The sequence below is a fragment of the Cataglyphis hispanica genome, chromosome 2, assembly GCF_021464435.1.
Source record: "Cataglyphis hispanica isolate Lineage 1 chromosome 2, ULB_Chis1_1.0, whole genome shotgun sequence".
NCBI classification, from domain to species: Eukaryota; Metazoa; Arthropoda; class Insecta; order Hymenoptera; family Formicidae; genus Cataglyphis; species Cataglyphis hispanica.
The window spans coordinates 9,886,920-9,913,965 of NC_065955.1; the positions used below are offsets into that span (position 1 = coordinate 9,886,920).

The following is a 27,046-nucleotide window of genomic DNA, read 5'->3' on the forward strand; positions in this document are numbered from 1 at the left end:
AATAAAGATTCATACATACATACATATAAAGTTGAGTTATATCATCTATTTATAATTACATTATATTTCTATTAATGAAGCTTTATTTATTGATTTTTGTTCCAATTGAGAAATTTTTCTAAAAAATTTTGATATTGAAACGCTTTTAATATTGTACAAGATTAGTAGATTATTTATTTTAAAATATTACGTACACATGTACGTGACTAGTATTTCTATCATCTTGATAAAAGTATTTAGATAATTATCTAGATGAGCTATTATGATATTTTATTATATTTTTATAATTATAGTAATATTATAATAATATATTATAAGTTAGATTACCGATGGACATATTATTTTAATCTGTACCTTAAATTAAAAAATTATTATCTTTTTCAAATTATTCAAGAAAATGTGTTTAAAGACTTTAATCTATATCGATGCAAGTAAATAGAATTGTAAAATATCTGCTTTCAACATCTTTTTAATTGAGAGCGGCAAATATATTAAACAATGAATCTATGAAATATATCAAACAAAAAATCAAACAAAATGCATCAAAAATTAAACAATGGATCAAAAATCAAACAACGCATTGAAACAATTTTGTTTTAAGAAAATAAAGACGAATAAAAAATTAAACGTATGTATATAATGTTCTTATATTCTAAATTGTTTTCCAAAAAATGTTATTGTTTTTTATTTGTTGTAGATAATGTTCTTTATAATTTTATCTTTCATTTAGTTAAATTTAAAACAAGAAGATTTTATCTAAGATATATTTATGAGATTATCTTTATCTAAATAATTTCAATAATTATTATTGATTGTAAATCTGATTTTATTCGTAATATTGCATAATATTGTTATGTTCATTCTTTTTTGTAGGCAATAATTAATCAGAACAACAATAAAACATTAAAGATTTATCATCGTGATTCACGGATATATTGATGATTTCGACAAACCGTCGATTTGACAATTTTATCATAGACTTAAAGAACGTCTGTGTGAATTCATCTGTTGATTTTTTAGAGGTATCTGATTGTGTCAAACGCATGTTGGATGAATACAGTCTATTTATATCAAGATTCTCTTTCAAGACTAACTCGTCGTCTTGTTCTATACTTTCCACGCAGGCCGGTTCTATCCACATAGCATTCATAGATAATATTATATATGTAATTATATATATAAATATAAATTGTAATATACAGTCTTTCAAAGCACTTCAGACAACGTTTGTGAACAAGTAGAGCGCAGAAAATTAAACAGAAAAGTCCTTTATTATTTTTTTTCTATAACACTTAATAAAGAAATTTTTATAGAATAAAATTTAACCAATTAGCGCCGACTTTTAGCTGGGCGCATATCGGTGAGCCGCGTGCCTGGTAGTGTATGTGAACACTCCGTGGTTGACACCAGATGCGCAGATCACTGGTGTCCTTCCTGGCTAAAAGTCGGTGCTGACTGGCCAGATTTTACTCAATAATAACTCCTTTATTAAGTGTTATAGAAAAAAAAATGATAAAAAATTTTCTGTTCAGTTTACTGTGCTCTATTCCTTCACGAGCGTTGTCTACGCTTTTGAAACACCCTTATAATAATAATATCGTATATCAAATAAATCTATTTTTGAATATATATAATTTAATTTTATAAATTATTACGTATTTAAACGTAGGCAATTATTTATATATTACAATATGTATATGATAGATACGCAGATGTCTATACTAAATCTAGATTGCAAACCTAGATTGCTTCAGGCTTTAAAATATGGAAAGTTGTGGCCGGTCGGACTTCCAATGATATCATACAACAAAATGGCGGCAGTGCGTGTGTAGTGCATATGTGATACTTGGCATGTATTAGTAGTCTAGTTACATCTATATACTTTAATACGTATTAAATATTATACTGACCAATCACAGCCATTACATTTTTTATAGAAATGGCTATAATTGGCTATTGTAGTATTTAATATGTACTAAATATCAATGTAAATTAGGCTAATGTTAGTGTGTATGTCTCGAATGCCCAACTTTCGGCCCGCGCAGCCTATCAGTCCGGCCCGTAACCGTATTCAAAAATATAAAATTTAAACAGTAAAACTTCGTAATAGTATACAAAATCCATATTGCAAAACCAGCTGCTTAAAATCCGTCTGCCTAAATCCCGGCGATTACTATGTATGATCCAAAAATCCGGCCGGCCATAACTCTTTTAATGAAGTTAGCGATCTAATAATAATATAAACATTTGCGGACAGATATGTAAATATACAGGATTATGTAAATATACAGCGTCTGATAATAATTGTCCCATCTTAACGTGCAAGTAAAGTGGTTTAAATCAAATAGGAAAATCCACTACCATTTTATCGATCTTTGCGATAATTAATGAGAAATTAAAAATAATTAAAAAAGATATAATTAAAAAAGATTAACCAATTTGCATGAATATAAGTGCGCAGTAAAAAGGGACAATTCATTGATCTATAGTTGCATTAGAATCTATTATGTACCGCTCGTGCATAACCATTGTCATTTATAGAGCACTCTTTCCAAAACATCGTCGCGCGCATAGCGACCGCAAACTTTTGGATTGTCTTTGAGCCATTCTTTCTCGCCGCGCTTATACTCGTTCTTTAAATTAATCAATTTTTTTAAATTAATTTCTCAGTAATTATTATGAAAATCTCAAAATGATAAAGAATTTTTTTCTTGGTTTCACCTACTCTATTTGCACATTGGGTGATGCAATTGATTCCGGATAAGATACTCTGTATATACAGAGTATCTTATCAAAAGTGGCCACATTTTATCTTTTAAATTAAAAGAGAAGACCGTAACAAATATTTATCAAATTAAATAGTCCAAACTAAACTCTATTGTGAGCATAATGGTTACTTTCACAAGCTATCTGTGTTAACAAATGTGGCGTAACTTCAGCAGCCACTAGAACGCGCACCTCGAGAAAAACAACGCGCGACCCGCGAAATTTAACGCGTCGCCCACGCAGTTTACTGTCGCCTGGCGCCGCTAGACGACTATGGCTAACCGCGTCAACTTGCGGTTAGAAAACATCTCAGCAGGATTATAAGGCGGATCCCCTACGGAGTGACCCAATTAACGAGCTCATTAGCGCTTAGACGCTAATTCAGCTTAAACAGCGCTTAGACGCTAAAAGCTAGCTCCAATAACATTCAGACGCTATATTAATTCGCCGAGCGCTAGACGCTGCGAGTAAATACGTTCGTTCTCGGCGCTCAGTCGCCGACACAGAGAAACATCACAACGCTTCCTTTAACGTGTACACTTCAGCAGAATTACATAATGGTCACACTGGGGTCGTTTCAGTCCCCACTACTAAAATACTTGCTGCAATAAAGCTATTTAAATTTTTGACTTGGAAAAATTACATAATAACTTTGAAAGATTCTTCTATACGACGGAATTGTGTTTTTACAAAAAATTTAATTTTGAATATGAAAAAAAAGTTTCCCAAGTAAAAAAAACGCGAAAAATGACTTTTTTTATTCAAAAAATCAGAACTCATACTATTTTTTATATTTTAAGCTAAAAATTTAACCTGTTACTATCGAGATGTGATACTTTAAGAAAAAAATTAGTGCAATAGGGCGCGTTCCAAAAAAGGGATTTATTTTGAGAATCGAAATGAGGCATTGTAGAAAAAAAAAACGTTTTTTTTACAAAATATATCGATTTATTTTCAAAATAAACTATGTTTTTCTTTGTAAAACATATTGAGGCGAAGGCAAGATGTTAGAAAAAAGTAAAAAAAACAATATCAAATAATAATACTTATTCTAAATCGTAACAATCAACGCACAAATATGCGCGGTGCTCCAGGCATATCGGACGCAGATTTGGCACATCTTTTTTGTTTTGTTGTCTTTTTTTCTATCACATAATTCGCGCCTATATCTTTTTTCTAATACCAGGCGTTCTTTTCTTTGTTCCGATAAGCTTGTCTTTGTTGATTATCGCGGCAATGCCAAATTTATTATCTTTTTGTAGCAAAGGTTGCACGTACCTTTTTTTCAAGTGCAGCGTTACGAGATAAGAACATATCTGTTCCAGACACGCGATTGCAGTAACTTTAATTCTATTCTCCGCTCTCATATTTTTACATTTCAACAATATCCTGATGACAATCGCCTGATCTAGCAAACCAAAAAAAATTTTCATTGGCCACCTAGTTGTTCTTTTTGTGACTGACATTCGTAGAATGACACAGTTGATCGAAGCAATCGGTGCTAAAAATGGCAGCGCATTCTAAACAGTCATGATAAAGCGCTTCGCACGAAAACATGATTGGACATACTTGATCTCCGTTCTGGAGCTTTCATATTCCAAATGAATTCATTTTTGCCTTTCAACTTGGACACAGGCCGATCACGAGCGCGTGATTCTAAAATTCGTTTATCCAACGTGGCGTTCTGCAGATCCTCGTCGAAACTTGATGTTTCATATTCCGAATCCTTTGCAAACATTTTGGAAGCATGATCAGCCTCCTCATTTGAGGGATTTCCCCCAAAACACTCTTCATTATTGCACTCTTTATTATCGTCTTCGAGTAGGTCTTGTCGAATGGATCGATCCCGTAAATTGTAAGGCATCTAATAACACCGAAAAATTATATAAATATATATACGTCATAGAAAAAATTCACATCGTACTTTACGAGATACTTATTCTGTATTGAAGACGATCGACGATAAAAAACACAGAAAAAAAATACAAAGAACACTCCAAAAAATCACTGCGTGCACACCGAGGGATTTCGCGACCCCAAGCCTCGGAGCGTCTACTTTGCTTGAATGCTTGAGCTATACCGACGAGTAGCGTATCATGCTTGGGGAGAAAGAGGGTACCTTGAACTAATACTAGATGACGTGACAAGTTTAATTTTCGTGATGCGAGTCAGAGTAAATTGACATTGAATATGTCTAGGGTCTTTCTGACCCCACAGTGCACGTTAAGGGTTAAAGAGTATTATCTGCCTGCCTTCTAAGGCAGAGATCGTGGCCCTAGGAGAACTCGCCCGATACCACTCCGTTTCACCACCGGGAGGAAGCAGAACAGCGACGCATTCGTTCGAAAGGAGCTCCCTATAAATAAAACATAACCAGAGCTCAATACTAACTACGGCGCTCGGTCGCCTTTAAAGCCTTTTTTAAACGGCGCTCGGTTGCCTAAAAAAACAAGGAGGAACGAGGAATCTCATGCCGGAGATCAATAATAACAGATCAACTAATCTTCGTCCCGTACTACCAAGCAAATCGAAAGAGAATCAAGGTGCCAGGTCGCCAGATTCCTTTAAAAATCGAAGAATCTCAGCATTAAAAATCACGATATCTGGCGTCAAATCAGCAGAGCTACAAAGGACACCAGAGAAAAACCAGACAAAGGCGCCTGGAATTAAAGCACTCCTACAGTCACCAGCAATAGCGTGGTACCCACCACCGCTGATTTCTCCGCTGCGAAGGACACTACAAAAGAGAGACATAGCTACACAAACCAAGAAACGCGGAAGAAAAACAGTTTTCTTAACAGATTTGTTAAACGAAAATTAATTAACAAATATTAACAAGATATGTATTTAGAGGAGGCTTCGTTTGCTTACATTCCCGATTGCCTACAGCTTCGTTTGCCTACAACGTTTTGCCGACAGCTTCAACTGCCGACATTTCCGATTGCCTACAGAGCGATTGCCTACAAGCATTATTGTACACATATAAAAATTAAAAATTCACAGATAATTATTTAAAAAAAAAGTTAGTCGTCGGCTAATATCATACGAATGTGTACAATGTGTATGTGCGCAATAATGTCATCTGTACAATGTGTATGTGCACAATAATGTCATGTATACAATGTGTATGTGCCCAATTATGTCATGTGTACAATATGTATGTGCACAATAATGATATGTGTACAAACGTACATTTGTATTTTTAAATTTTATATGGGTACAATAATGCTTGTAGGCAATCGCTCTGTAGGCAATTGGGAATGTCGGCAATTGAAGCTGTCGGCATAACGTTGTAGGCAAATGAAACTATAAGCAATCGGGAAGTTATAGACAAACGGGATCTCCCCTGTATTTATACAAATAAATCTAATGCTTATTTCTAAATAACAAAAAGAGAACATTCATTTATCTACCTTTTTAAATTAAAATAATTGGATAGCAATAAGAGCGCGATTAAATTAATTGATAATAGTATTAAATAATCGAGTCAACCAAACCATACCGATGCCTATAACAAATAAAGAGGCATAATTTTTTTATAATAATGTAATTATTTCTGATCTCTATACATAACTGGATAAGGCTTACACTACGATTCGCAGCTCAGAGACCAATAGAACACCGGAAGCTATTAAAGTTGTAGGTTATGTCTACTTCTCGGTGGAAAATTTAAATTACTAACAACTTTTTAAATATTATTTTTGTTGTTATTAATATTATTAAATTTTGAATCTTATTTTTACAATATTTGAAGATTATAAATTGAAGTATACAACAAAATAAATTAATAAAATATTAATATTGTAATCAAATATATATATTAATAATCAAATATAAATATACATATATTTGATATTATTAATATTATATTATTAAGTAAAAAAGTATATTTAAATAAAAGGACTTCCATTTCCGCGGTCAGATAGTGTGCTTCGAGGTGGTTGACGTGTGTGCTTTGCAAGTTGTAGAGAGATAAAGTGAGGAGTGGAAGAGGAGTGTGTTGGTGTGGAAGCGTGAGTGTGAGAGAGCGTGAAGAGGTCAAGGTTGAAAGTGGAGGCAAGGCATAAGGGCGAATATAAGGTTATAAAGAAAGGTGTGGGGCAGTGACAGTTAGGCTATAGAGTATAGGTAGGAGAGCGTAGAGTGGATTAGTGGATAGTGACGGGAGCTTGCATACAGGGCGCGGGAAAACAAAATGGCGCAGTTCGCCATGAAAAAAGGAAAGGAAAGGAGAGGAAATGGCTACGGAAATGTGGAGGAGCTGATTGAAAGGAGGAGCTGATGTTAGGGGAAAGGATGGAGGATGTGGACAGATGGAATGAATAGAAAGATGGATGAGAGGTTAGAAGGATCGAGGAGTAATGAATGAAATGAGACATGAAGGGATGGAGGGAAGAAATTGAAATATGAAAGAGGAAGCAAGGGGAACTAGGAACAAGGGGTAAGGAGGGGTGAAGAGATAAGAAAGAAGTTTAGGGAGAGTGAAAAGAGATGGAAGGAAGAAAGAGAAGAGCTAAAAGGTCGTATTGAAGAGTTGGAGGGGAAAATAGAAAAGATAGAAAATCGCGATATCGGGGAGGGGGAAGGGAGTAGGGCGGTTAGTAAATGAAGGGATAGGGAATAAGATAAAAGAGTTAGAAAGTAGAATGGAAAGGAGAGAAAGGGAGGAGAGAAGGAGAAACGAAAGGAGTAAAGGAATGGAGAAGAGAAGATGGAGGAAGAAAGGATGGAGGTGGAGGAGAAATGGAAAGTGAAGAGATAGGAAGAAGTGAAGAAACTTCAAAGGTAGGAAGGAAAGAATTTAGAGGATTGGATGGAAGGAAAGGAGAATGAGATGGAGATTGAAGGGATAGCAAGGAGGAAGAGAAGAAGGAAGGAATGGATAGGGTATGGAAATAAGAATAAATGAGAAATGGTGGATGGAGGAGGAAGGGATGGAATGGAAGGAAGGATGGAATGGAAAGTGGATGGAAAGGAAGAGGAAGGAAGGAAGTGGATGGATGGATGAGGGAATGGATGGAGAAATGGATGGAATAGATTGAGGAGGAATGAAAGGATGGAATGGAAGGAATTAGATGGAAGAAGGAGATTAATGGAGAGAGAAGGAATAAGAAGGATGAAGGTAATGGAAGAGGATAGTAGAATGGAAGGAGCAGAAATGAAGGATAGGAGTAATGTGAAGAGGAATATGGAGAGGAAGTATGGAAGAATGAAATGAATGGATGGAGAAGGAATGGAAGAAAGAATGGATTGGAGGACTTGTGGGAGAGATAGATGGTAGGAAAACATGGAGATAAGATAAAGGAGGTGGATAGGTGGATGAACAGAGAAGAAAGAAGAGAGGATAGGAGTGGAAGAAAGAAGATAGTGAAGGAAGGAGATGGAAAGATGAAGGAAGGAATATAGAAGGGGAAGAGGAAGGAGAGAAAGGAGGAAGTATGGAGAGATAGTGAATAGGAAAGAAGGAAGAGGTGGAAGGAATGAAGATAATGGAAGTGGATGGAATGGAATGGATGGAGGAGAGTTGATAGAATAGAGGGTAGGCATTAGAATGGATGAGGAGGAGAGCATAAGTAGGAATGAGATAAGGCGATTGGAAGACAGAAAGATAATAAAGTGGATGGAATGGAGGTGGAAGAATGGATGGAATGGAGGAATGGTGGAGAATGGAAGGGAGAAGGATGGATAGATGAGTAAAGTGAGGGGGTGATTGTGCCGATATTAAAGAAGAAGAAAGGGGAGAGGGTAAAATAGTATAGAAGAGTGTCACTGACACCGCTTTATAAGGTGTACGCTTCGGTGCTGGCAAGTAGATTAAGCGATGAGGTGAAGAAAAAGGGATTGGTGCCGCAGAATCAGACTGGATTCAGGAAGGGGTTAGGGACAATGTACAACATATTTGTACTAAATTATTTAGTGAACAAGCAGTTGGGTAAGAAGGAAAATTAGTAGCGTTCTTTATAGATCTGAAAGCAGCGTTTGATTCGGTAGATAGAAGAAAAATGGTGGAAACGATGAGAGAGAGGGGGGTGAGGGAAGGGCTGGTTAAAAGGAGTGAGGATGTCTTGAGGGAGAATAGAAACAGAGTGAGGAGGGAAGAGGATTTGGGAGCAGAGTTTTGGATAGGAAGGGGAGAAGTGTCCATTGAGTACTTACTTATTTAATTTGGTGACGGCTGATATGGAGGAGGTAATGAGTAGAGGAGGATGGGGAGGAATTAAATTAGGGGAGACAAGAATTTACACCTTGGCATACGCGGATGATTTTGATTGCGGAGGAGGAGGATGAAATGAGGAGTATGATTGAAAAGTTAGAGGGATATCTAGAAAAAGAGGGGTTGGAATTAAATGTGGGAAAATCTTAAGGTTCAGGAAAGAAAAAGGAATGTAAGTTAGAGATGGAAAGAAAAGGTGATAGAGGAGGTAAAAGAATTTACTTACTTGGGTTACGTAATATAGAAAAATTGAGGACAGAAAGCACAGATAAGAGATAGGGTAAGGAAGGGAGCTGCTGTAATGGGTCAGGATTGAAATTGGCAAAAGGAAATTTAGGAATGATTGGGGAAGAAGATTATGGCTCTTCGATAAACTGGTGTGGACGGAGGTGGAGTTGGGGTGGAAATTTGGGGCTGGAGAGAGAGGAAGGAGCTACAGGAAAGGTATCTAAGATCGATGTTAGGTTAGGATTGGAATGGGGAACGCCAGGCTATATGGTAAGGGAGGAATTACAGAGAGAGAAGTTAAGAGGTAAGGCCGGGAGAAGGGCGTGGGAGTTCGAGAAAAGGTTGAAGGAAGATAGGAGGAGTGGGATTGTAAGGAGATGTTGGGAGGAATTGAGGAAGAGGTATAAGAAGAAAAAGGAATTATCAAAGTGGGAAGAAGAAAGGTGTGGGTTTTTTGAAAATAGAGGTATGGGTGTAATGGAGGTAAAAGCGAAAAGATCGAAAGGAGTGCTGGACTTCGGTTATTTTGTAAAAAAGGACATAGAGATGGATGAAAAGAAAAGATGGGAAAAGATAGAAGGGTCAAAGTACAACATGAGAATACGGAGGCTACGGAGAAATCAAGGGGAGTGGGATTCCAGAATACCTGAAGAGTGACTGGGGGGAAAGTAGATGGCAAAGGATGGCAAGGTACAGGTTGGGAAATGGAATGAGGGGAACTGGTACTGGAAGGATGAAGAGAGCAAAGATGGAAGGAGGAGGGAACATGGAGGCAATGTGGAAAGATGTGGAATGGAGGATGGAAAGGCAGAATGAGAAAGGAGATCGGATCGGAAATGGAAGGATAAGATCAGAGGAAGATGAAAGAGAGAAAGATCGAGAGGGATAGCGAGAGGAAAGAGGGAGAGGGAGAGAGAGAGAGAGAGAGTGGCGAGAGAGAGAAGATTGATGTGGGATGAGTGAATAAAAATGTGTGAAAAGATTAGAAACGTGGTATAAGCCGGAAGCGGAGGTCCCAAATTAGGATAGGGCAGGTAGCGGTGTACGTGTGTGTGTAGGTAGGTTAGAAATAGGTAGAGGTTAAGTTAGATTATATTACATATATTACATTATATTACATATTCTGAACAGAAAAGTCCTGTATCATTTTTTTTCTATAATGCTTAATAAAAGAGTTATTATTGAGTGAAGTCTGGCCTATCATCGCCGATCTTTAGCTGGACGCACGGTCGGTGAGCCGCGCGCCTGGTAGTGTGCGTGAGCGCTCAGATATTATGACGACTCATCGACGTGCGCCCGGCTGAAGATCGGCGATGATAGGCCAGACTTCACTCAATAATAACTCTTTTATTAAGCGTTATAGAAAAAATGGTACAGGACTTTCTTGTTCAAAATAACACTCTCTATCTTTCCTTAAAGGGTGTTGCGCGAATTGTCGGACATCCTGTATATATATATATATATATATATATATATATATATATATATATATATATATAGGATGTCCCAGAACTGGCAGAAAAGTTTTTAATGACAGATTCTTTATGAAATTCTAAAGTCAAAAGGCTTTTTACAAATAAGTGGTCTATTGAATAGAATTTATTTGATGATGAGGCATTGAAGTTGATGTATGGGAGCTCATGAAATTTGCGTGATCAGAATCGGTAAGTTTGACTCATAACTTGTGTATCACGGCGATGCATATTCTTTATTACTATACATTTAATTATTTATCATTTGTTATTTATTTATTATTGATTTATTATTTTTTTACTTTTAATTATTTTTTTTCTTATTACTCTACATTTAATTATTTATTATTTATTCATTATTGATTTATTTTGTATTACTAGTTACTTAAGCCTTAAATAGGGGAAAATATGGGAAATTAATTTAAGTTATTTAAGTAATTAATTAATTAATTGATTGATGAAATTATGTTCAATTTGTTATTTAATAATTATTTATTTTACATTTGTCATTTGTTAAGTTAATCTAATCAATATCCCGCACATCCCATTAAAGACTATGCTAGAAAGTAAACAAAGTATACAAATGCATCGCTGTGATACACGAGTCATGAGTCAAATTTGGCCGATCCTGACCGCACGAATTTCAGTTCCCATACGTCAACTTCAATGCCTCACCATTTAAATTCTATTCATCGGATTACTTTTATGTAAAGAGCTTTTTGGCTTAGAATTCCATGAAGAATCTGTCATTAAAAACTATTCCGGCAATTCTGGGACACCCTGTATATATATATATATATATATATATATATATATATATATATACAGGGTGTCCCAGAATTGCCGAAAGTGTATATATATATATATATATATATATATATATATATATATATTTTTTTTTCCACAATAAATACACTTTTGTACCATGTTAATTTTTTTTTAAATTTTGAATGAATCACACGAATACGATCTGATTTCTACGCTGCTTTGTACACTGCGCATCAATGATTCGCTCCGTTTCCCTAGCAAGTAAAATAATATCTATCCTTTGCAAATATATAGAAATCTTATGCATTAGCAAAGGATAGATATTGTTTTGCTTGCTAAGGAAATGGAAGAAACCATCGACGTGCAGTGTATGTACAACCATTAGACGCCATATTGTAAACATAGCCCATCACCTTCAATTGTTCACAGCCTTTTTGTTCTATGCCTTATCCAGTTATATATAGAGATCAGTGGATTATTTTGATAAGATAAAAGTTGTAGCGCTGTTTGAAGCGAATACATCGCAAGTGATGTCTAGCTTTTATCTTTTCGTTTTCGACCATGTGATATGGCCAACTTCGAATTGATCAAATGACAGCATGACCAAAGCCGATCACACTTCCATAACCGTAATTGTAACCATAATGTAAGGATTCGACCAATCGCATTGCTATAGCCATCCGAATGGTCAAATCCTTATACGATTACGGTTATGGAAAGTGTGTGTGATCGGCTTGACTGGTTTAATAATTATTATGGCAATGTTATGCACGAGTCAGAAGTTGGCCATAATGCAGGGCGGAAAGTGAAAAGATAGACGTCGCCCCCAATATTTAAAGTCGATAAAATTTGTATAATATGTAAAAGACTATTATTTTAATACTTAGTATTAAATATTATACTGACCAATTACAATCGTTCCATTCTTTACAGAAATGGTAATGATTGGTCAGTGTAGTATTCAATACGTATTAAATATCGGTGTAAACTAGACTAATGTTAGTGTGTATGTCTAGGATGCCCGGCCCGCGCAGCCTGTCAGTCCGGCCCGCAACCGTATTCGAAAAATATAAAATTTAAACAGTAAAACCTCGTAATAATACACTAAATTCATACTGCAAAACCAGGCCTAAAATTCGCTTGCCTAAATTCCGGTAATCACTACTTCGATCACTATGGCCCAGAAATCCAGCCGGTCATGACTCTTTTAAGAAGTTAGCGATCTCTCTGTTTGTTAACAAATAGTTGTTGGAAGCAACTATTATGCTCATAATAGGTTTCAGTTGAACCATTTAATTTGATATATATATATATATATATATATATATATATATATATATATATATTTGTTCTGGTCTATCTATTTTAGTTTACAAAATAAAAAGGGGTGGCCACTTTTAATGGGACAATCTGTATATTTTCTGTATATTTTACCATAAAATATATGTATAATAGTTTTTAAATATATCATAAACATGTTATATGTATACATACAAATTTCAATTTTTAATAGTGATAACATATACAAGGTGTCTGTCCATAAAAGTTCGAGCAAATAATCAGTTATGAAATTTACTCGGACTTTTATAAACAGACTGTATAGACTCTGTATAGATACATTCGAATTCTCTTTTATAAAAAAAAATATTATATATTTTTTATTATATATTAAGATAATTATTTATATTAACAGACATCTCGTCGATATTGATTTTGAGGTTGCTGATTTATATTTACTTAATTTTATTTAGTGGTCTCAAATAATTTTTGAAATATTTAACGAAAAATGTTTACCAATTTTTACGATTTTACATGAGCTTGTAACTTTCTGCGCGAAACACAGAAGTGGCCCTATATCGCCCTGTGCTTCGGATGCAAAACAAAGTTTATAATTATACGGTTGTGCATAAGTTTGCAAATTTTTGCATAAAAATATTTATAAAAATATAAAAAGTTATGACTTTAATGTGTGAAGAAGGAAGGGCTCCTCCTCTTGCACTCTACCTAAAAAACATCTAACCTAATTCAAAACTAATTTTAAATCTAAAATAGGTTGGGTTAAATTAAAATTTTTCAGATGACGGTACAAATGGAATAGGAAAACCCGCTATCCACACATTTTATTTGTCATGTTTAAATAAATTACTTGAATACGTTCTATTAAATGTACATGGTGTCGGAAAATTACATTTTATTCAATAAATCTTTTTCGTTAAATGTCTCAAAAACTATACGAGACCATCAAATAAAACAAAGTAAATATTAATTAGCAACTTTACCCTTACAACATATGTGAAAGTCAAGATCATCAGCGAAGTATATGTTAATGTAAATAAATACCTATACTAATATTATTTCTTTTAAGAAAAAAAAAAGAGAAAATATTACTTTAAAAAGATACCTCGATCATCATTAAACGGAATGCTTGTATGTCTCGGTGCAAATGTTACAACTGTGTTGCGTTTTACTGGATATTTATCATCACTAGTGTTCTGAGTTTGATCTGTTTCTTTATTTTCTGAAATATCAAAAAATTTTATTTCAGAAAATATTATGATTTTATATATTAACCAATCTCTTTTAAATGTATAATCAAAATCAATGTATCTAAATTATTCAATTCCATATTTTACATGTTATTTATTGTTTTTTCAAATAATTTTTTATTTATTTACATTTTTTTAAAAGTGCAAAATATTAACAATAAAGTAATTAAATAATTTTGAAATACCGTAATATCGAACTCCTGAGTCTGCGAGGTCTGACTAAATGTATAAATTTGAAGCAGTAGAAAAATTTTTTAAAAAATTCAAACATTTGCTTTTTGTAGTATCTGTTAATACGTCCTATAGCTAACTTAAAAAAAATAATAATATAGTAATAACATAAAAATAATAGTATAGTCAAATCGATTTTTAAAGAAAGTCATAAAAATTGGTACTTGACATAAAAATCAGAAATTTTTGAAAAATGCTTTTAAAGAAAAGTTTCTTTATCTTTAATTCAGATTTCAAAAACTACAATTATAGTCTTCAAAATACTTTATTGGAGTTGTTTAAAAAAAATTATTTATTTGCAAAGATGACAATGTACATAACTTTTTTGGGGTCGTACAACATGCTTTTCTGTAATGCAAAAATAGTTTTTAATGTTTCAAATGTATTTTATCTTTTTAAAAAAAGAAACTATTGATGATTTAAAATTATTTTTATACAGCACAAAAAGGTTGTAGACATATTGCAAAATAAATTTTATTAAAACAGTGCAAATGTATTGCGAAACATTGCTGTAAGATTGCGACAACGTTAATATAATTGCTTTTTGTATTATTACAACAAAACATTATACCAACATTGTAATATATTGTAATATATTTGAAACATCTGAAAAAAAATTTAATGTATGGTTAGATATAATAATATACATATTAGTCATATATGATCATATCGAATTGTATGGACATACATATTTGTATGAACATACATATAATTTATAGCTGGTGTTTATAGTCAGTTCTTATATTTAAGACCGTCTTGAATATAATCTTAAGATGTCGTAAATCAATTACAAAGCCATATTAGCATCTTAAGACATTACTTAAAACGGTTTTAAAATAAGAACGGATTATGAATACGGGCCATAGTTATATACAATGCATAACTATATATGGTTGTATTTAACTAATATGTATGTTCTGGATGTAATATATCCGTTTTCGATTTAGATGCTGACAATCAGATGGAGATATACTGGTCTTTTTTGACTTAATACCATCAAACGTCTTCTATAGAAACTTTTTTAGAAAGAAAAACGTTTCTAGTGCAGACCCAAAAATTAATCATTAGGATTAATCATTAGGATTAAGATCATGTGTCATTACAAGAATGATACAACCTTGAATGTTCTGCGAAATGTTTGTTTCTCTCTCGATATTGTCGGTTATTGGTGTCGAATTTGTGAAATCCTCATCCTCCAATATCTCGTTGGTGATCATGACACTGAAAGCAAAGAGAAATTATATTTATGGAAATGATCTTCTCTGTGATTTAGGTGGAACTCATATTCAAGACACTTCTATATCCACAAATTAAAAATTAATGAAAATCGTTATAATATTATATAATTATATTACGTTATGTAATTTATTTATGTATGTATATTATCTTAAAATTCATAATAATTTACATTCATATAATTTAACTTCAAAATATTAAAAACGCAACATATTGTTTGTTTCTTTTTAAAAATCTTCACAAAAAGTCATAATAAAAATAATAAAATTTTTTATCATGTAAATTTATATCTAATAAATAATTTTACCAAATTTTTAAAAAGATAAACGAAAATCTCTATTAAAAATTTCATGTATTAATAATAAAATATCTTTGATTTTGTATATTTATGAAAATTTAATACATTTTTTAAAATCATAAAATTGCAGAATAGCTGTCGCTTGAAATTTGTGATAATTTAGAAGTCTATATTATAGGCTAGGTCTATATTATAGTTCTAACGAGAACTAACCGTAAACAGATCGTTTGTTAAGCGGGGAGCACACACTTTTGCATAAGTGCATAACCATAAACATAAAGAAATTGATTGGTTCATTTTCTTATGCATACATTTGTGGACCAATCAATTTCTTTATGTTTATGGTTATGCGCTTATGCAAAAGTGTGTGCTCCCCGTTTTAAGCGGGGAACACACACTTTTGCATAAGCGCATAACCATAAACATAAAGAAATTGATTGGTCCACAAATGTATGCATAAGAAAATGAACCAATCAATTTCCTTATGCTTATTGTTATGCGCTTATGCAAAAGTGTGTGCTCCCTGCTTTATGGTTACTGTAACGTCCTGCCAATTTTAAAAACTATATTTTAGCTAGTAATTAAGTACCGCTTTTATCCCTGCAAAATACCTATGGAATAATTATGTAATCCATTTGCTTTTATTTTAATTGTTAACTAATTTCATTAATCGCTTATCATTCTAGTTCCATATGATTATTTAGCCTAAAAACCGAATATATTTTAATCCTTTTAGTAATAATAATTGATGGCGCAAGGAATTGAGAATTCCTTAGTTCGACGAATCAGGAAGCATTATTTAGAACTAGCTAGCTGTACAGCGGTGACTTTCTAGAACTAACCTGCTGATTACTTTAAGAACGGACTTGCGAGCGAGTTTCACATTCGATAATATCGATACTAATATCTAACTTTTAAGATTTTAATATTTAATCATACAGACAAATATATATATAATAATTACTCACTCTTAAATTGAGGAGTAAATGCGCCGTACTTTATGGAATCATAAAACGTATATAATAATAATTTGTTGACTATGATTTGTTGAATATTTATAATTATTTTATCCAAAACAACACATATTAAACTTTCAATACTATATTCAATACAATTATACTTTATCAATAATTAAAATCATATTAATTAAAACAGGTTATTATATAATGCGCGAATGCTTCCATAAATAAATGATTTTAATAAAATTAATATGTTTTATTGTAGTATCGATCAAGCGACCATAAATATAAATTTAAGAGGCTTATATTCTATGGAATCATAAATTATATACATTACATATAATACATATAAGCTATCTAAAATATCTATTTTTCTTAAACTATAGAATGCCATAACTTTATATAAATTGCCAACTTATTATCAGAACTGAAATAAATAGAACAAATGATTCCATAAATTAATAAGCATAAATATTAACCATATTATTAAGGATTTTATGTTATAAAATATTAATTAAGCTTAAGAAGAGAATGCGCATAAGAGGCCTCATATCAGTGAAACCTGATATTGCGAGCGATAAGTCGAACGGACTCGCGACGGCTACGACCACGAGCGCCGAAACTCAATAGTCAGATAAACATATCGATCGACAATTCTCAGAAGAATTGTTGTTAAAAATCTTTCTTCTCAGAAGTCCTCCACTGAATCATTCTAAGAACCTTCCAGAGCGCAACGCGTGATCTGCACACGGCCCGAAGACCCTTTGTTTCGACAGTATATAAGCCGGCGATTTCGAACCTTCGGGCAGTCAATTCGAAGCATTCAGTTCGGGGCATTGCATGGTATTCAATTAAGAAGTCTTCAACCATTCAGATCATTCGGCATTACATTCAATTCAGTTCAAGCATTCAATTCAGTTCGGTCAGTCAATTAAGAGATCTTCAAGCATTCGAATCATTTATTCTTAGCTAACATTATTCATTACTAATTCCTTACTATTTCGTACAAGTATTCGCTCCGTATTATTCATTCATTGTTCGCGTACTATTCACTATTCCATTTCGATTAATATAATTGTCGATTCAGTGTTAAGTTGTGTAAAACTAAGGAAATAATAAGAAACTTTGTGCATACATCTGTGTACTTTTATCCGGCCTACTTCATCCACGACCGAGGTCTTAAAGGACGAGAGAAGGGCTTAACAGAGTACGACCAGAACTTGAACAGAAGGAAGGATTTTCCTGCCACATCACGGTAAGTACTTACAATTACTATAAATCCCCATCTTTCCATAAATATTAGAAACTTTATTTGAATTGACTGACAACCCCTAATATCATTTAATTACCTTTTCATCCTCTAAATAATAAGAAATCCTCTGTCAAGCATTAGCATGTGGCTGACAGTTTCCAGTCAGTCAACTTTAATCTATTATCCTACTATTATTTAAAACACACCCATAATATCAATACTAAGTAAGATTTATAAATTCCATGCAAAATATATACTACTGTTGTCATTTAAACCTGACTTAATCTTGCAACACTTTGCTCTTTTTCCCGAAAATCCATCGTTGCCGAGCGCTTATGGTGCCCCTGGCGACTCCCTCCTTTCTTCCTAAATTCTGAATATAATCCTTAAACCTCGTTGCCGAGCGCTTATGGTGCCCCTGGCGACTCCCTCCTTTCTTCTTGAATTCTTTATATAACCCTTAAACCTAATTGCTGAGCGCTGATCGAGGTGCCCTGGCGGCTTTTCCTATCAATTTAAAAACCTCCCACAAGAAATGACAACAGGAGATTAAATTGAAATCAAATTTATTATCTAATTTTCTGAACACAACCCAATCCTTGAACCTAGTTGCCGAGTGCTAATTACGGTGCCCTGGCGACATTACACATTCTCTCTAAAATTCCATCGTTGCCGAGCGCTTATTACGGTGCCCCTGGCGACATTCGACCTCTTTTCTAAACCTTCTCTTCCTATCAGAAATTTAGAGTCATAATATAATCAAGTATTGATATTGAATACTTTTATTCAATATAAAGACCTTATTCCTTAAACAATTCTCATAATAAATTAATTCGATCTAACTAACTCTCTATTATTTAGTGTCCACAATTTGTTAACTACCCTTAATTTCTATTATAATGTTCCTTTTCAAATCTTAATTCTCTAACTCTTACGGTTTCTAATTATATATATATATATATATATATATATATATATATATATATATATATATATATATATATCTTAAGTAACAAGCCCCTTCCATACGGTAAACCCACAATACAAGCGGACTTGCCATAAAACGCAACCATAATCGATATCTTTCTTTTATTATAATATTAAAAGTCTATTCTTTAAACCTGATTAACCTTCGAATTACATATACCTAGTTGCATCCATATCCCTAAAGTACCTAGTGGAACTTCCTAGTAACCAAATAGTTTTGCGCTACATCATTCCCCTAGATCCACTAGATTAGTCCTAGCTCTCGGCGTCTCTGAGGTATAGCCGGTGAAAGCAGGTTGCCCTATAAAAGTAGAGAGCATTCTTTTTCTCACTAACTGAGGTATAGAGAGAGAAAGAGCGTCGCTGAGACGTAACATTACGGATTGTGCGAAGAGATGTGTTGCGTGCTGCGTACTATATACAACAAACTATGTTTCCAACCTTTCTAACCTTTTCGGAATACTCTATGAAGATATGTTTAAATGTTTTTTATTAATATTAGATAAAATTCTTTAACTATCATAAAATTATTTTTTTTTTGTTATTAAATCATATCTGTATTTAATGTTGATAGGAAAATGAATCATGATTCATATTATTATGCTTCGTCATATCAAGACGAGGACGAAGATTTTGATTATTGGAGTAAAAATGAAATGAGATGCTTTGCTGATCTCTTTAATTTGTGACCATCCTTATTTATGTATTAACTGATTTTAAAGATAGCCTCAAAAAACAGAATGCTTGGGTAGAAATAGTAAGTATCATGGGTATGATACATACATAATGCTTTTCTACATTTAAATTATACATTCAGTTATTATTTGAACGCATTTTCAGTAAAAAAAATTACTAATAATAAAATTGTGCTAATTAAAATGAGTTCATTATTAAATTAATATTATGTTAATAATCTGAAAATTTAATTAATTTGAGTTGCTTTCCAGCAAGAGATAAATAATTTAAAGTGACATTATAGATCTGTTCTTTTTAGCTAAACTGTTTGCATAGTTTTTCTTTCCTCTTTTTTTTTCATATTGAAGATAAAAAGAGAAAGGATGAACATGCAAGTAGTTCAGCTAAAAAGAATAGATCTAATATTTGATTTAGTGCTTTGCTACAACAATATAACATGACACAAATATACTTAGTTTTCTAGCTTTTTATATTTGTGTCATTGTTAGAAAGCAACTATATTAAACATTGTGTGTCTCTGATATGTCGCTTGTGTCTCTTACTGAAAAGCAAGCTTAGTGGTACATTTAATTAAATATTGATAAAATTAAATTTCTTAAAAATAAGTTCAATTCATCATAATGAATAAATTTGCGATTGATTGTTATATTTCATTAGTTATATTTCATCATACTTTCGAATAATTCCCTAACAACACACCATGTCTAGAGGATATCCGGAGAATATTCGGAGGACATGTTAAAACATCCTTTGGATGTCCTCTAGACATAGTGTATTGTTAGGGTTAAAATCTATAAAATAAATTTCTTTTATTATTAAATTGTTTATTATTGAATGTTTTAAGCTAATGTTATTTTTATTGCAAGTGGAAGATTGTCAATATAGATGGATGCGACTGAGGGAACGCTATTCACATGAAAAAAAAACAAGAAAAAACAACCACCGGAAGTGGAGCATCAAAAAGAAAAATATTTGAATTTTTTGACAATATGCAATTCCTAGAACGATTTGTTAAAAGGAAAAAGTAAGATTAATATATTATTATCTATATATAATATAGAAATTAGATTGGCTAATAAAGCGTATTTCTGCTTTCAGAAAAATAATGAAATTGATAAAATAGAAACAAATAATTGATGTTCTAAGATATTTTATTAATATAATATTAGGTTGTTAAAATTTGTTTTAAATTCTCGAACTTCAAACGAATTTTTTGAACAATTTAATACATTACAGGAATTCGCAAGTATATTTTTATTCATTTTTATATTATATCTTTAAAAATATTTATTTCTTTCTTTTCCAGAACGATGACCAACATATACAACATGCAAAACAAAAGTGTATTTCCGGTAATAGGATCTTCCAATCTACAAAAGTATATAACACGTAAATTAATGATCAATTTTCATATAAGTAGAAATCTTATATTTGTACGTAATAAAACCTAGTAAGTAATAAAACCTTTGTTATTTTGTTTCAGAAATTTTGGCTCACACGATGAAAAAGAAAATAATTTATCTTCTCTAAATGTGACTACTTTAAATAAACTACCATTAATAAAAAGCATCGTAGATTTAACAAGTAAGCACAGCATATAGGATCAGTAAAAGTTGTCATGTTTTTTAAATTCATATGTACATACAGAGGCATACATAGAATAATGTTAAAGTTTCTTTGTTTTTAGTAATGACTCTTTAAGTCCGGATTTGCACTCAAATGTATCTGGCAGCTCTTCAACATCTGCAGTAAGTGTCTCTGGACATACGCGGGACAAAGATTTAATTGGAAAACGAATAAAGTCAAAAGGAAAACATCCCAGCCGGATGTTCTAGAAAATGCCATTGATAAAGTTACTTCTTTATTAGAGAACAGATGTGTTTCAGTTTCTTCATCTCCGTCATCTCTAAAGCCGAAAATGGAAGAAGATATGGCATTTTGTCAATTAATACTTTCATTATTTATCAATGTGCCCTAATGTACAAAGGCAGATAAAAAGAAAGAAATGTTGCGTATTTTATTTGATATTTAATTGTTATATCTTATATGACATTCTATTTTTTTTTATATGATATATAATTATTAGTGATATATAAGTTAAATATTTTAATGCAACATGTGATAAATAGTGATACGTGTTAAATTATTTTTTTATGTAACATGTGATAATTAATGATACGTTTTTTTTTTATTTTTATGTAACATGCAATTATTACTGATAAGATATATTAATTTTTAATGCAACACATGTGATAATTAGTGGTACATGTTATGTTTATTTCTTTTATGCAATATGTAACGAGTGACACAAATGTTATATTTATTTTTTTTATGCAATGTAATAAATCGTTTTATTATAACATAAGCATATGTTTACATAAATATATATATTTAATTTTCAATAGTATTTTATTATGAATCATCACGATGTTGTCCTCTTCTTACATAATCATACTGCCACGGAACTTCGCAGGGTTGTGTTAGAAAATAATCAGCCAGTTTGTCTCATTGTTTGTATGCAATTGTAGTTGCATGATGCTTTGAAGTGGGAGATATATCTCTCAGTACATTTTCAGTATATTGTCACCATTCCCCGGGGATGATGTTACCTTCAGAGTCCTCTGAATCTATAAAATGTGGAGGACAGTATATTCTGTTCTTCGCTTCCACAAGATCTTCCTCACATTTTATGAAATTATGTAGACATACAGTCGCCATGACAATCATGTCTATATATTTCGGATGCATATTAATGGGCTTTCGATAAATTCTCCATCGTGAAGATAAAATACCAAAAGTATTTTTTATAGTACGCCTTGCTCTAGATAATCTGCAAAAATTAATAAAACTTAAAAATAAAAATTAATAAGATTAAGATATATTTTAATAATAGTGCATTGTAATAAAAATAATAATTGCGCAAATTGCTTACCTATAATTAAATATTTTTTTTCTTTCATTAAGTATTTTTCCGGAGTAAGGTCGCATCATCAAAGTACTGATCGGGAAACCACTGTCTCCGAGAAAAAAACAAGGCATTGTAATGTTACTTCCAGGAAGATTTACAGTCCCTTTGGGAAGATTCAGTAATTCATTTTCCAATGCTGAATAAATGTCAGAAAAAGTAAAAATACCACCGTCACTATTGCCACCATATGAACCAATGTCAACTAGTGTGAACATATATTTATGATGCAGCCATTAGCACAATACTGAATGTCTTTTTGTAGTTAAAAAATAAACTCCCGGAATTTGGCGGAGCTTGTATTTTTATATGTTTTCCGTCAAAAGATCCAGCGCAATTGGGGAAATTCCAGCTTTCCAGAAAACCAATACAAATATTATTCCATTTTTCTTCTGTTGGCAAACAAAGGTAAATTGGCTGCAATACTTAGGCTAGAACCCGACAAGTTTCTTGGATAATTTTTCGAACAGTTGACTCTCCACATCTAAACGCTAATGCAATAGATAGTATTTGATCTCCGGTTGCTAAAAACCTATACAAAATAATTGATAGAAATATTGATATGCAAAAATACTGGCATAAAACATTTGAAAAATGATATTGTTTTACACATATGTTTCATTCTTCAATTAAACAGCTCATAAGAAAATAAGTAACTACCTTAGAGTTATGATCAAACGCTGCTCTAGACTAAATGCTCGATGGTTTGATTTGGTCAAAAATGGTCTTGTCATTTGTAACAGAAGCTTAAAAGTTTCCTCTCTCATCCTTGTATATCGACAAAATATACTTGGATCATTATACTTTATCTTTTGAAAGAGATGTTCATAATCCCCCCCATGTATAGAACGTACAACGTTAATGGATCTAACCCATCATCTCCGATTTAGCCATCTTTTTTTCGTTTTCTTTTCTTTAATAACCAATAGGCACAATTGCAAAACGAACAAAATAAGATCATTTTCATTCATATTTATGAAAACAGATGCCCTGTATCTAGGTATATAATCAGACATCGCCTAAAAAAATATTAAAAAGAAATATAATTTCCAAATTCTTGCATATACTTAATTACTTACATATTCATATCACATTATTTTATTTTTTTTTACATCTACATATGAATTATAATATACTTTAAATATTCGTTACGTTTTTAGCGTCTACATTTATAGGAATTATGTTATTAATTACATTAATATTTTATTTATAAATTCAGATATACAACTTACAAAGAAAATCGATCAATTGTATCTACTTCTCGAATATTTCATAACTTTTTACTTTCACAATATTTTGCCAAAGATTTCACACTTTTAAATTAAAAAGCGAACTTCACCATCTTGAATATAAAATTCTTATGTATCGTACATACATTACGTGTGCATTGCTGCATATTATGCTATGTGCTAAGCATTATGCGTTATGCATTATGGAAAAGTGTGTACTCCCCGCTTTAAGCGGGGAGCACACACTTTCGCATAAGCGCATAACCATAAACATAAAGAAATTGATTGGTTCACAAATGTATGCATAAGAAAATGAACCAATCAATTTCCTTATACTTATGGTTATGCGCTTATGGAAAAGTGTGTGTTCCCCGCTTTACGCAAGAAACGCATCAGACGCATCAACTGCTTCAAGTCGAAATAGAAGCAGTCAATGCGCTGGGACGAGTACTAGAATTCAGTACAGTTAATACAATTTAGGGAATTATCAGCGCTACCAAAGCGCTTTTATTGCGCGCATTGGTTAAATCGGAATGACTTTCTATGCAGTTTACACACTTTATGCGTAACTCGGAACGCACCCAATAAGTGTGATACATTCTCGTTAGTATTGCATTGAGAGATAAAATGTTATACATATATATCCATAAAAATATTTTTTTTTGTGATATAATTATAATATTTTGTTCTTTTTTATACTTTAATTTCTTTTTCTCTTTACTATAAGTAAATGGACCTTCGAGAGGACGAAAGGAAAAAGGAAAGGAATTATCAACTATCGAATTCGGAAGCAAGGCAAGAAGCGCGATTGGACAAGGAGGATCCTCGCGCCTTGATGCAGGACCGTGCGGAGACGTGCCCCGAAGGATCCCGAAGGAGCTCCATCATCGCGAGACACGGCGGGAAAAAGAAAGTCGGCGAGGGACGCCGTTGCGTTCCTCGCTTCCGAGATCCCGGCAGAACCGCCAAGGCTTCGGAGAGCCGAAGGGCCCCCGTGGAAAATATATTGATCGCAATCTCGGAGGTGCGCGCGCCCCCGGTACGATCATGAGCGTGCCGCCAGGCTGTCTCGCGTGTTATCACGTGATTGGCCGTGATAACACGCACCCCGGTTGCGCATCCCCGGCTGGCCCGGCGTTACCGATTCTAGATCGCGGTGCTCCCGGGTCAGACTGGCGCGAGCGTGTGAAAGCGATAGACGCGTTTTGGGCGAGAGCAAGGGTGAATACGCGTGAGTGAGAGCGAGGAGGGATCCCGGCCGAGAGCGAGGAGAGTGGGAAGGATTGCGGCAGGACCTCGAGATGCTGAACGGAGGGAAGCTGCCGAGCCCCCGGATTCCCGAGAAAAAAGCATCGTCGCCGGTGAGGTTATTCTGCTGTATAGTAGCCACTCGCAATCGCAATCGGAATCCTTCGTTCTGCCGTCGTGGCCGCGATTTCGTGTTATTTTTGCGTTCGAGCTTGGCTCGAAATTATTGATGTTTATCGCGTTGGCATTAGCGTAATTGCGATTGTGACATGGCCACGTCGGCAAGCGAATCGAGCCCCGAAGCGTCCGGATCAGTGATTTCGCGGATTCGATTAATATCGTGCGTTAGAGTCAGCGTAAGTCGTCTCTCTGGAGATCGCGGCTCAATAATACGGCGTAATATGATAGTCGCGAAATCTTTCGCCCGTCTAGCGTTTAAGTCTGGTATGTGTGAGTAGTCTGCCGTGCAGAGTGAGTGTGTTTCGCGATCCTGTATGTCGTTGGTTAGTCATCGAGTGTGAATGTGTTTCGCGTGGAAATAATTCGGCTTATGTGTGTCGAATCCCACGTCGGAAGTGGATTAGCGATTGAGTGATTTCGCGGTGGATGCGTAACAGTGTATGGAGCGTTTCGAGCGACGTCTGCGCGTGCATGTTAGGGGTGTACTGGATGCATATAGTACTCATACGGCATGTCAGAACAACGAGCGAAATATTATCGATCCACGACGGATCCGATAATCGACCTGGTATAGTTGCGCTCGGGCCCAGGCCTGATCGACTAGGATTTGACGGCGGATCTTATTTTCGGTGGCGCTAAGCCATTTCGAACACTCAGTCTCGCTTCCGCAAATTTATCGACACCGGGCCTAACACCGTTTATCTTTGTTCATCGTTCGGACACATCGTTTCTAAATTAATAAAGCTGTTATTTCTTTGTTACGCTTGATGAATTTAATTTCTTTTTCGCGTGTCTGTCGCTCTATCTGTGTCGCCTCTTGCTTCCATATCCCGTAAATTCAACATCCGCACTGCCCCTCTACCGTTAGGCGAGCTAGTCCGCCCGTGACGAAATCGACTTCTTTCTTCGCGTCTTTTTCGCGCTTATCTCGCGTATTTGACGAAAATTGATACGTGCAAGACTGTATCTGGCGCCCAATTGAAATTCTCGCGAGTCTCAAAGCTTCGTCACGGCACGCGCGGAACACCTTCCATCCCGTTTCCTCCCGGCGTGTAACCATTTCTCGATTCCCTGTGTTTTTGTCGACAATCGACCTTTTCCCGTATCTCCCGACCGGCGAATCGTACTCCCGTTCGCCGGCGCAACGGAACATCCGCGCGACGGAAAGATCGCGATGGCGGACGCGCTCCGAACTCGCGAAGGGAAAAGTCGTCGCAATATATAATAATATAATATATTATATTTTATATTAATATGTATCATGTTAATTACATATTACATGTATATATATATATATATATATATATATATATATATATATATATATGTGGATAATAAGTGTATAATAAGTAAACATTTGTATTTACATTTATACACATTTTTAACGGACTATTTTTGTTTTCTTCGCCGCTCTTTTGGGCATCCTTTTCGGCGTCCAATCTTCAACACTGGGAACCTCTTCCTCGGAAGTTTCTGATTCCTCGATTTGTAAAGATTTTTTCTCCTCTGCCGTCTTTACCTTTTTCGTGCTTGCTCTGGATATAGTCATCCCCGGAAAAGATTCACTTGTTCACACCCTGTGGACGCTGATGGTACAGCCTCCGGCTGTAAAGTCCGGTATTTCCGGTATGTCTGGTATGTCCGCTTTTTCCTGAATATCCCGTATGACCGGTATATACAATATGTATGTACGGAATGTGTGTATGTACATGCGGTATGTATAGTAGATATGTTCGGTATGTGTGTATGAATGTACGATATGTACGGTAAG

At 33.9% G+C, this 27,046-nt stretch overlaps 1 protein-coding gene and 2 long non-coding RNA genes across 8 annotated transcripts; 1 reads left to right on the plus strand and 2 right to left on the minus strand.

Annotated features, from left to right (window-relative positions):
- Nucleotides 1–752: 752 nt before the first annotated feature.
- LOC126857049 (uncharacterized) lies at nt 753–15,842 on the minus strand. Its single transcript, XM_050606131.1, has 5 exons — nt 15,769–15,842; nt 15,343–15,446; nt 13,850–13,966; nt 954–1,131; nt 753–756 (listed from the first exon to the last, which is right to left on the minus strand). The coding sequence occupies exons 2-5, from the start codon at nt 15,440–15,442 to the stop codon at nt 753–755; spliced, it is 399 nt and encodes a 132-aa protein (XP_050462088.1). The 5' UTR covers nt 15,443–15,446; nt 15,769–15,842.
- A 3,510-nt stretch (nt 15,843–19,352) lies between these two features.
- On the plus strand, nt 19,353–21,598 carry LOC126859171 (uncharacterized). 3 transcript variants are annotated; one of them, XR_007688763.1, is made up of 5 exons: nt 19,353–19,714; nt 20,520–20,677; nt 20,960–21,042; nt 21,137–21,237; nt 21,326–21,598. It is a non-coding gene; the product is annotated as an uncharacterized LOC126859171 (long non-coding RNA). The 3 variants fall into 3 exon arrangements; XR_007688762.1 differs by having other exon boundaries at nt 19,357–19,714; nt 20,960–21,031; nt 21,341–21,598; XR_007688761.1 differs by having other exon boundaries at nt 19,358–19,714; nt 21,341–21,598.
- A 547-nt stretch (nt 21,599–22,145) lies between these two features.
- LOC126859173 (uncharacterized) lies at nt 22,146–24,218 on the minus strand. Of its 4 annotated transcripts, XR_007688766.1 has the most exons (4): nt 23,851–23,984; nt 23,279–23,637; nt 22,586–23,150; nt 22,146–22,483 (listed from the first exon to the last, which is right to left on the minus strand). It is a non-coding gene; the product is annotated as an uncharacterized LOC126859173 (long non-coding RNA). The 4 variants fall into 4 exon arrangements; XR_007688765.1 differs by having other exon boundaries at nt 22,586–23,637; nt 23,851–24,218; XR_007688768.1 differs by having other exon boundaries at nt 22,146–22,501; nt 22,586–23,637; nt 23,851–24,218.
- Nucleotides 24,219–27,046: the final 2,828 nt, after the last annotated feature.